Below are 12,043 nucleotides of genomic sequence, written 5' to 3'. Positions count from 1 at the left end.
AAAATGGATCCCTGATGATGGTAAGCGACCAAGAGGAAGACCAAGAAAACGCTGGAGAGAGGACCTAGACAACATCCACAAGGACTGGCCACAAATGGCGACCCATAGGGAAAGATGGAAGGCTATGGGGGAAGCCTTTGCCTAGCAGTGGGACAACACAGGCTAAATAAAAAAAAAAGTCCGTCTAGCTGTTGCATAGCGCTATGTTGTTGATACATCCGTAGTCTGGGAGTTGGTGATTGATATCCGTACCTCGGAGACCAATGTTAGACCATTTTATGATCTCGTCATAACGGCGCCCGCTCTTCATATATGTTCTACGCAGCTGGCTCTCTCGAAACAGGTGCTTACTGTGGCCAGGACATCATTATATAGTAAACAAGCATTCAAATAAAACTGATCAACCCGCGTGCCCAACGAAATGAGTATGGGCAAATCCCCCTAGCCCAGGGAAGGCAACAGTTCAGCAGTGGATGCTCTTCAGTCGTGACGACGATGAAGTACAGCAAATAATTTCTGCAACAAAGATGACGTCCTCTTTCCGAATAGGTAAAAATGAAAAACAACAATGCCACAGATCCACAAATCTTATAAACCAAACAGCTTTTGTTCAAATAGTAATGAAATACGATGTAATTTTGATGATACAATGGTAAGTCTAGGCAGGGTTCAATATTGACACAGCTTGTAATGAGACAAACAAATTTTGGATTAAAGACGCCATATAAAATTGATTACGCATTTAGTTTTGTAAATCATTTGTAAAATGAAGTGTGTGACTGTGGTTTTGCTGTTTGTGGTAAGTTTAAAATAATAATTAATTAAATTACCACTAACGTAAGCTGTTCTCGCGATACTTACGTCCTATTCTACTCGTAATTTTTAGTCTAAGATCTTTTTGCGTCACTTAAGTTTTCATCAAAATTGGTCTACTGGTTTCAAGTTTGGACCAAACAAACGAAAGGGTTGTTAAATTAAACAGTTCAATTCTGTATCACCTAAATTCCTAAGGCAATCCGCAAACGGCAAACTTTCATATAAATAACCTATATAAAATATAGTAATAATGTCGCGACACCTTTTCACACACGGTCGGTTAGCCCCATGGTAAGTTATTTATTAACTTGTGTTATGGGTGCTAACACAACTGATAAACTACATATAGCTACATATATACATATTTATAAATACATATAGTAACACCCAGACCACGGCCAACAAGCATGCTCTTCACACAAATATCGACCGAACCGGGAATCGAACCCGGGACCTCAGGTTCGGCAGTCCGGCTTGGTGACCTTTGCGCCACAGAGGTCGTCAAAAAAAAGTATGTTTGGTTTGGTTGTTAAAATATAGTACCTATATAAAGTCGGTCTTTCAATCCAGTATGGAGGTGGTTGTACCCTAATTATCATATAACGTTACAAGAATTAAAAGTCGACTTAAACGTTTGATAGGGTTGCGATTTGTCGATACTTGGACACATAGCAGGAAGACAGTTTAATCTGCAGGTTTGACGTTCCAAAATATTAATAGGCATGATGACAAATTTTTAAATTCCTTTGTATGATGTAGGTATACGTCTATTTTATGTGAAAAATTATTAATTTTAAGAAAATGCGAAGTTTTTTTATCAAATAATTGCATTTTTCTCTCTCCACTTTGAATCCGGCGCGAAAACGCTTGTCAGTGTCATGTCGTCACTTGTGACGTCACGACTGAAATTACAAGACGCAAGTAAACAACGCTCGTGCAATAATTAAGTTTTTTGTGTTATTATATATGAATTCGAAAGGGCATAGGTGTTGTGGGGTCACTGGGGGACCAAGTAAGAACACATCCAAAACAACTCCTGATAAGTTATTTGTGTACGTTCCTCACAATAAAAAAATACGAAACAAGTGGCTTAAACTTGCAAGGCGAGATTCAAAAGCAATATTGCCCAGGGTACAACTGTATTTTTGTGAAGATCACTTTGAAGTAAGTTATTACGTAGTTCTCTAGATTCTAGCATAGTTTATAATGTAAATAACTATTTCGAGGTTAGGTTTCATCTCTCATTGTTTTTTAATTAAACTAGTATACTTACATGGAAGTTTTAACATTTCTAAATTCAGCTGAACAAAAATCTTTATTTGATGCCAAAAACTTTCCCAGCATTATGATATCAATTCTAGGCAAATTAGCGCTGTTTGCCTTGATAAATCCGGGCTCCATAACTCGTGTTATAAACAATTAATTAATTAAAAACAAAGATCGCAGTGGAAGTTCACAATAACGAAATGTGACGTTCGCGCGCTTTCGCGCGAGTTGTTTTCAGAGATGACGTCACGAGCTCTGATTGGTGTTCAAGATATCATGGCGGATTGCCTTATTTCGTAATTTTATTTTATAAAAATACATATTAATCACATTATTAATAAAGAAAACAATGCGCGTTTTATATTCCAAGCTTCAAGTTTAATTTAATAAATATATTATTTTAATGATTTTTGATTACTGTCATCATGCCTATTGCAATTTCTTAAAGTTCTATTCTATTTCCAGGCCGTAGGAGCCATCAACGGTTTGCCACGTAAGTAGTTGGTTTCACCAATATCCTTTTATTAGGTCGACCTATCATCATCATCCCCCTGCCCTTATCCCAATTTTATTCGAGGTCGGCGCACCATATTTTCTCCTTCTATACTCTCCTATCTGCCATCATCTCACAAGTAACATTATTTCTATCTAGCCATATCGACTTTCATTAAGTACATCCATCGTTTCATCCTCTGTATCCATCTTATTCATGTCAAAAACCTTTCTTACAACATGACTTTCATTCCTCCGCATCATATACTATGACAGCTGGTTTTCATGCAGTTTCTCTGTACAGTCAACTTCAGGTCAGTGGTAACAGTTTTATAGGAAAATCGTACTTATTACTATTGAGTTAAGGTGCATGACAGTTACCACTATTGTGCAGTTTACTGTACATATTACAAATCAAAATGTGCCTCTCTTCACAGCGGTGAACCACGGCGTTCAGACATCAGACATTGGAACTACTGTTAGCCAAGGAGAAGGTGTCACCAAGAAGGACGGACATGCTCTCTTGGAGGCTAACACACAGCACGACCATGCACGCGCTCATAATGATCTGAGTGGACTCGGAAGAAATAGTCAAGGTAACTAAGGATACTACACTAGGTACATAGAAAAGGGGACCTTTTACTGAGACTTCGCTCTTCGTCTATCCGTCACCAGTACGTCGATTCTATAAAATTCAGACAACAACTCGCATTTCACTTCGCTATTCACTCTTACTTCGCATTCGATGCAAAACGTTCTAAAAGTCATCTCATACTTTATCTGTCAAAATCTCGAGTTTATTTTAGTTCAACTCGCAAACACGCTCGCAAGAGTAGCGCTTGTGTAGTTTGGGAATGCCAATCACGAAACTCACGGCGGATTCAGACGCGAAGTTAAGAATGAAATCTTACAGAATGTCTACACAGCCTCTCATGAAATATGTATGATAGCTAGTGTAAAAAGTGTCATCAAAATACTCGTAGGTCTCTCAGATTAAGCGATATCAAAATAAGAACATCATTCACAAATCATTTAATTTTCTACAAATGTTACTTTGCAGTGATTTCCCAGCAAGGAGGTGCGACACGACAAAACTCCTTCGAGAGCTCCAATGATTCCAGTGAGCTCTTGCTGGAAAGCAATGGAAATAATGCATACAACAGTCAAGCGAACCAAGGTAAAACTCTCTCATTTAATAACAGTTAGTTTTTAGGGTAGGTACAGGGTATGTTCTTATACTTAAAGGGTAAAATGGGACCTCGTGCCTAATGCTAAGACCTCTCGGCTCGCATAACACTTATCTCTATGCATACTGTAGATTAAACAGTTGACCTGATGGTTAGCAAATTGCAAAAAAAAAATGTTTCCAATCAAAGTTTCCGTTTCAAAAGTAACGTGCTAACATTCATCTTCTTACTGGTTTATGAGACAAAAAAAGTATCGGCCGACTAAACGTTTGTAAGTCGTGGTGGCCTAGTGGGTAAAGAACCAACCTCTCGAGTATGTGGGTGTGGGTTCGATCCCAGGTCAGTCAAGTACCAATGCAACTTTTCTAAGTTTGTATGTACTTTCTAAGTATATCTTGGACACCAATGGCTGATAAAAAGGAGAAGAAAAACATCTTGAGGAAACCTGGACTATGTAGTCTGAAATCACCAACCCGCATTGAGCAAGCGTGGTGATTAATGCTCAATCCTTCTCCTTGTGAGAGGAGGCCGCAGCCCAGCAGTGGGACGATAAAAAGGCTGTAACAGTAACAGTAATCGTTTGTAATGTGCGGGAAGACTTCGCGTCCGCAAACTGTGATAGTTCAAGCGTGCATGAAAAATCACCGTTGATTTTAAAGCAGCTAATAATGTTTTTTCAGGTTCTCAGAACGGGGAAAACCAAGGTGAAGCTGATCAGTACAATATTCAAAGAATCATAGCAAACCCTGGAGCACCGATAGTGTTACAGAGAGGCCCAGTTGATCAAGTATCCCAAACTCATCACGCAAACCAAAGTCCGGTTGAAACCATAACAAATAAACATAATGGAATTTACAGAGGTGGTAATGGAAAACATGTCGGTCTAACTGGAATTGTTGATGAAAACCGTGGACAGTCAATTTCGAATGAACATATTGCTAACTTTGGCAGCGGCGGGTATGTCAATGGTGTTCTGAATAAAGCACATGGTAATGGTCAATACGTGAGTGGGATTGGACAACGGAATTACCAGGGAGGTCAGTCTGGAATCCAGGTACAACATGGACGAAATGTTGGAGAGCTTATTGGTAACAATAATCATGGAATTGATATTTCAAAACATGTATCCGGATATCAAGGCTTTAATTCGAATCATTTCGTAAATGGAGGTGCACGTCAGTTTGCAAGTGGTTCTGGAATTCAAGATTCTGGAGAATTAGTGGAAGAAGTTCTTTCTCACGGTCATGATGCTACCCAATATGCTGCTGGATCTAACGAGGATTTAAGTGGAGTCTCAAATCACGGAATAACATCAGATCTTTTAAGAGCAGCTGGACACCAGAACAGTAACTCCGGAAAGTATTTGGAAGGAGTTCTCACCCACGGATTTGAAGCTAACCAAAATGCTGGTTTGAACGGGCATTTAAGAGAAGTCTTAAATCACGCTGTAAACTCGGGCCACTTGGTTGGTGGAACTGGAAACCAAGGTAACTCTGGAAAATATTTAGAAGGTCTTACACATGTTCATGATGTCTCTGCGAATGAATTCGAGGGAAGTTTGGAAGGACACTTAACTGGTGCCCTTAACCATGGAATTAATGCTGGTCAAGCTGGACACCAACTCGCAAATTCTGGAAAATATTTAGGTGGAGAATTTGGACTTCACGACGCTTCTCATTATGAAGCAGTTGGTTCAAATGGGCATTTAAGTCAGATCCTCAGTGGAATCAAAACTGGTCAATTTGTAGGTGGTAATGGAAACCAAGGTGCTAATTCTGGAAAATATGTCTACGGTGCAGATTCTAATGAGGATTTAAGTAGTGTTATCAGTCAAGGATTAGACGCAGCTCTTTATATAACCGGGGCTGCAAAACAGGGACTAGACTCTGGGAAATATCTGACTGGAGCTCATACTAATGGGTACCAAGGAACTGATTCACATGAGTACTTCCATGATATCTTACATCGTGCCCTTGGTGCCGTGAAGACTGGACCTGTAGATGGAAATAATTCTGGACAATACGCAATTGATGATGGCGATCATAATACAAAATACATCAGCGATCTTTTAACGAAAGCTCAAAATATCTTAAAATATAGAAGTGGGGCGTCTAACGGATTTGGGAATAATCGTGGTAGATACGTCAATCTTTCTGGTAACAAGGGTATAAATTACGGCCCTAACCAAGGAATAAGATACTATAATGGTGCTAATGGTCAGTATGTAAGCAACCCATCGCCTGTCATTATTGCTGATGGTAGTGGCAGTTACAATGTTGGAGCATCTGGTCAGATAGCGAATGGCCCGGGACATAATAGCTACTACAGAGACGGAGTATTCGGTTCAGGACTCGATTTCATCTCTGGCACAGAGGGAGTTCATCCTGCTACTAAATTCAGATCTGCCCTAGGAAGTTTGGACTTTACAGGGCACGCATTAGCAGGAGTAAGTTCAGGAATCAATGGAGTTGATAAGAACAAATCATTCCCATTCAAACATACTGATGGAACCGACGATTCAGCTGTCAATGCCGATGCTTCTATTAAGGTTGCTTCTGGTGTTGTACTTGACAAAGATTCAGTGTCTAAAAATAAGGATAAAACTGGAGCTGTACCTGGAGACAGCGATACTAACGCAATTACTGCACAAGCTGGTTCCACAGTAACCACCACCAGTGACCAAAAACTTACAGACAGCAATTCTGATGATTCTGGTCATAAGGTTGTAAATGATGAGGATGACTATGATACAACATTGATAATCGAAACCAAAGATGATGCCGATAAAAATGAAGGTGATATATCGACCACTGTTGATAATCAATCATCAACGAAAAATACTGATACTTTGAAGAATAAGATAAATAACAACTCTGGAACGGACAACAACAACGATGGAACTTCTAAGAATAATTTGGATGTATCTAAAGCAACGGGTGATAAAAATGATTCAAAGGATGGAAATAATATTGGAAAGCAAGGCAATGATGATGTCTCGTTAGACACTACTAAGTCAGTCAAAACTGCAGATTCCTCACAGGTAGACAATTTAAATGATAATGACCAAAATAACAACGGCCCGATAGACTCGAACAGCAAAAATATTGGATCAGACACAGACAATGACAATATTGTCTCTGATCACAGTGCTGTCAGCGCATCCGCTAAAAATACTGACGTAAATAACAGTCACAGCGACAAAAATACCATACAAACTGATAAAAATGACAATTCTGGTGATGACGTATCCAGTAAAGATGACACAGCAAGTACAACTGACAAAACGTCAGATGGTCAAAATAGTGGTGATGATAACAATACCGATAAAGTTAAAGATTTGAATAAAACTTCTGGATCTTCAAATGGCAAAGATTCTGACTCAGCAGATGGTAATGATAATGGATCGGTAAAGAATGATGATTCGTCTGTTACTGAAAAATCTGTTAATAGTTCGAACTTGGTCCAAGACAATTCTGACTCTGACGGTGACAACAAAAATCTTGGAGATGATACAGCAAACGTGACCAACGAAACTGAAACTGATAATCAAAATGGCAAGGAAGCGGGCAGTAACGATAGTCAAACGAATAATGATATATCTGACAGCGGCGCCGGCGATGTGAATGCTCCTTCAAACAATGATGATTCATCTGTTACTGACAAAACTATAAGCGCTACGAATGATGGCGATGGAATCAATAAGGACAAACACACTAATTCTATTCAGACAGATTCAGCAATTGCTGATAATGATAGCTCCACAAAGGTAGATGAAAATAACCAGACTTCCGGATCTGCAAACAATGGTGATTTATCGGTTACTGACAAAACTTCTAATGCTGCAAATGCTGATGACGGGAGCAAAAAAGATAAAATCAATGATCACATTCATAACATTTTGACACACAAAACGGATGTTAAAGATTCCCCAGTTCAGAACAAAACATCAGGTTCAGACGGTATTAGTAATGACGGTCAAAATGACGCTTTAGGAGCAGCAAATGATAACCCAAAAACTGTCAATAATGATCAATCCAGCCAAGATGATTCAACAAGTGTAACCGACATTAACAAAACTGGTATTCAAAATGGCGACAACATCGGTAAAGATTCCGATAAAACAGTTGAAGCATCGAAATCTATAAATGTCGAAGATTCTAATTCTGGCAGTGTAGTTGACAACGGATCTGCAACGATTGATCATACAACTGACAAAACTACTGACATTAAAAGTAATGACGATGTAGACAATTCAGGTACCTTGGTAACTGATAAGGATATTAATGACGGTAAAGACACTGACAATATTAATAAAACTTCGAACATCGATGATTCTGACACCACAGAAGGCAGTAATATTACAGCCAATAACGACGCGTTAGAGAAAACGTTAGCTACAGAAGGTACTAGTAACGACGACCAAAATAACGAAACGTCAGGATTAACAAACGATGACAATTCTACTGGAAATTCTGACCAATCTATTAAGGATGACACAACAAGTGTGATCGACAAAAATGATAATGGTAGTCAAAATGACGACAATAAGGACACAAACGGTAATGATTCCGATAAAACATCTAACTCTATCGATGGAAGTGATAACAGCGCTCTAACCAATGATGATACATCTTTAACTGACAAAACTTCAGACTCTAAAGATAATGTAAACAAAAACCACATAATACATCACCATATTCAACCAATTTGGAGACACAGAAACAAAAAGAACGATCATACCGATTCTGGAAACACCGACGGTACTTCATCTACCATTATTGATAAATCTTCTGCAACCGATAGCAATGAAGATACTGTAAACACGAATAAAGTAACGGATAATAATAAAGACGCTCCAAACGACGTCGGTTCTGACGGAGGAAACAGTAATGGTGATGGATCCATAATTGATAATGACTCAATTGTTAATGACAAAACTTCAGATGACACAAACACTGGAGAAAAGAGTGTTAATATTGATCATCAAGACTCCAAACATGTTGATGTCAACACTTCTTCGACAAATGTAAATAAATCAGCTGTAACTGACAATACTTCAGACGCTGGAAATACCTCTAGTAACGATAACAGTGAAACTGAGAAATCGAGTACAACAACAACTAGCTATGATAGTTCTGACTCTACTAATAGTAGTGTTGATCAATCCACAAACAACGACAACGATGAAAACACTTCTTCTACACAAACTGATAAATCAACTGTACCTTCAACAGATGGTAATTCAGGCAGCCAAGGCCAAATTTCAAAAGACCAGACAATAACCGAAGACAAGAATGACACAGACAATGTTGTAAACAGTAACCAAAATGACAATGATGCTAACAAGGATTCTAATAAGAACGTAGAATCATCGAAAGATGATAACTTTGATGATGGTAGCGATGACGGATACTTGAACAATGACGGTTCAAATTCAAATGATAACATCAATGATAAGACAGAGAATGTAAATGATGACGATGGTACGAACAGCAATAACAACGACGATTCTAATAAAACTGACAAAGTATTGGACTCCGCAACAGATTCTACCTCTGCAGGTAACGATGAAAATGGAACCAATATCGATGGAAATTCGGGAAATACTGAAAAATCTTCAGATGTTATAAGTACTGACAAAGATAACAGTGACAGCAACAATGGCCAGTCTGCAAATGAAGATAGTAGTGACCAATCTACAACCAATGACAAAAATATAGGAAATCAGATCAATAATGGAAATACCGCTACAGTGAACAATACTGATGGAAGCACATCAAGTGTTGGATCTGACACTGAAAATAAAAATGAAAATGGATCTGCAAACGTTGACCAAACAGTAGTTGAAAATAACTCATCTTCAAGTTCTGTAACTACTGATGGTGTTGATAGCAACAGTGGCAACGATGACTCTAACAATGATAATATATCAAACACAACAGAAAATAACAAGAACAGTAATGTTCCTAGCTCTGATGATGACCAATTAAAGAATCAAAACGCATCAGTAGTTGGCAAAAAAGATAAAAATCATACTAAAAACTGGTCGAAACTTCACAGAGTTTTGAAACACAGGCGCAGACACCATACACCAAGCAAAGCCGGTCATAGCAACACAGGAGATGATGCATCACCAACAAATGCAGACAAAAATCAAAGCGTTGCTGTTCATAAATCCTTATCTGCAACTAACAATTTCTCAGCATCCAAAGACCAGACTTCGAGTTCTAAAGACGGTACAGACAGTCAAACTATTACGAGCAATCAATCGAACACTAATGATGAAGTAACTCAAACAGTTACAGATCAAAATAATGATAACGGAAACGACAAATCATCAGACAGCAATAACACAGGAGGGGATAGTACCACTGTATCTGACGTAAATAATGATGACAATAACAAAACTGATTTAAACAATCAACCATCAGTTACTGAACAAAGTCAAACTGTTTCAACTACTTCCACTACTAGCACCTCAAGTACTAACGTAGATAAAGATTCATCATCGAATGTAAACGGTGAAGTTTCTGAATCCTCAACGACTGTTAGCAACAATGACAACACTTCAGATGCTACTGATTCTACTGATGGAAACAGCAATGATGTTTCATCAGCAACTGTTACAATGAACTCGAATGATTCAACTAACAAGAACAATGGAAATGATGCCACTGATTCAAATACTAATTATGCAAACGCTGTGTCTAAGACTGAAGCCGGATCAGACAGCCAAACGAACGAATCTCAATATAATTCAAGTCAGTCTAAAAGTACAAGTAAAACAACCAGCTTCGTAACTAACAAAGCTGCCACTAAGAAGAATAAGTTAGCTGAAATCCTTATAAGAGTAACACAGAATAAAGCGAAAAAAAATCAAAATGGCGGCAACTGTATTGGACAGTCTAGAAATGCAGCTTTAGGCAACCAGCAATCTGACAATTCAAATTCTGACGTTTCTAATCACCAAGAGTCTTCTAGTTACTCGAGTTCAGCAGGTGTATCACTTTCGAAAGAAGAAAGTGTTACTAACACAGGAGACAAAACTATTGATGAAAAGAAATCTGAAGCTAGCGGTCATAGTGAACAGAGTCAGGATTCTCAGTACTAAGAAGAAAGGGATTCTGCCATAAGAAAGTTTTCGTCTCAGTCCTATAATTTTAGAAAATGCATTGTAATTTTTACTTATTGTGTAGAAGTACTTCACTTCAGTAAAGTTTATTTTTTGCTTTGTTTTTGATTTTTATTTGTAATTCATTGTGTAATCAGGGACCCAACTTGCATCCCTTCGAAAGTTTTAATGATACCGGATTAAGCTGTCTGTTTAAAATCTATATCCAAGCCATTTAAATAACTACGTAGTTTGGAAATTCATATATTAAATAATTAATTGGTACCTAAGAAGTTCCGAAGTTTAAAGAAAATTCGAATATAATCCGAAATAAATACGAATCCAGCTATCAAAAAATCTTTTTTGACAATTCCGTCATCCGATCATAAAAAAAACCCAGGTTTCCCGTTACGAGTCGAAGCATTCACCTCAAGGCATAAAAATAAATCCTTCTTTGCAGTTGTGTAAAACATAATTCGAATCAATAAGAACATTACTCTACGGATCTATATACAAACAAACTAAATATTTTCTCCCTAAAAGTATCAAATTAAAGTAATGTCCGCCATTTCCTTTCCGCGTTTATTTTAAGCATAATTTACCCATCATTAACACCTCCTTACACGGATAAGTTGCACTCAATTATAGTCTGTGGTAAAAAATGGCGAAAGAGCGGGAACTTTGACATCAGTTCATTGATAGTTTAGGTTGGCGATGGGTTGGCGTCACACAGGGGCGCGATTCTACTAATTTTACATACGATTCACATCCGACTGAGATTCAATCACGACTCAATTACGATTGAAGCGTATGTGGCATTACGCCATTATTCGTCATAGTTGGGAACTAATTACACAAGCGACAAGTAATTCTTAGACCTTAATTAGAAATACCAAAAAAATACTCTCGTCAAAAACATTATGCTCCTATTCCGCAGTCGTGTAAACCGCTACAAAATCCCAGTGCATCACGTTCCTTATAAAATAAACCGGCCAAGTGCGAGTCGGACTCGCGCACCGAGGGTTCCGTACAAATGCTGTATAGATAAAAAGTGAGTTTCGTGCCAACCGTTCAGTCAAAATAGTTAATATTTTTTATTTTATAATATAACTAAAATAGTAGGCCAGTACCTTGTAAAAGTTATTTTATTGAAGTTATTTATATACAACAT

General features: G+C 38.0%; 1 protein-coding gene across 1 annotated transcript; it reads left to right on the top strand.

The window, feature by feature from the left end:
- The first annotated feature begins 758 nt into the window (after positions 1 to 758).
- LOC124644650 (dentin sialophosphoprotein-like) lies at positions 759 to 10,994 on the top strand. The gene is made up of 5 exons (XM_047184144.1): positions 759 to 799; positions 2,548 to 2,575; positions 3,012 to 3,170; positions 3,635 to 3,751; positions 4,442 to 10,994. Exons 1-5 carry the CDS (start codon positions 767 to 769, stop codon positions 10,870 to 10,872), a joined length of 6,768 nt encoding a protein of 2,255 aa, XP_047040100.1. The 5' UTR covers positions 759 to 766; the 3' UTR covers positions 10,873 to 10,994.
- Positions 10,995 to 12,043: the final 1,049 nt, after the last annotated feature.

Source organism: Helicoverpa zea, chromosome 30, assembly GCF_022581195.2.
Source record: "Helicoverpa zea isolate HzStark_Cry1AcR chromosome 30, ilHelZeax1.1, whole genome shotgun sequence".
Taxonomy (NCBI): domain Eukaryota; kingdom Metazoa; phylum Arthropoda; class Insecta; order Lepidoptera; family Noctuidae; genus Helicoverpa; species Helicoverpa zea.
Note: the sequence above shows the minus strand (reverse complement) of the source record. Positions and strands in the feature narration are given on the sequence as shown.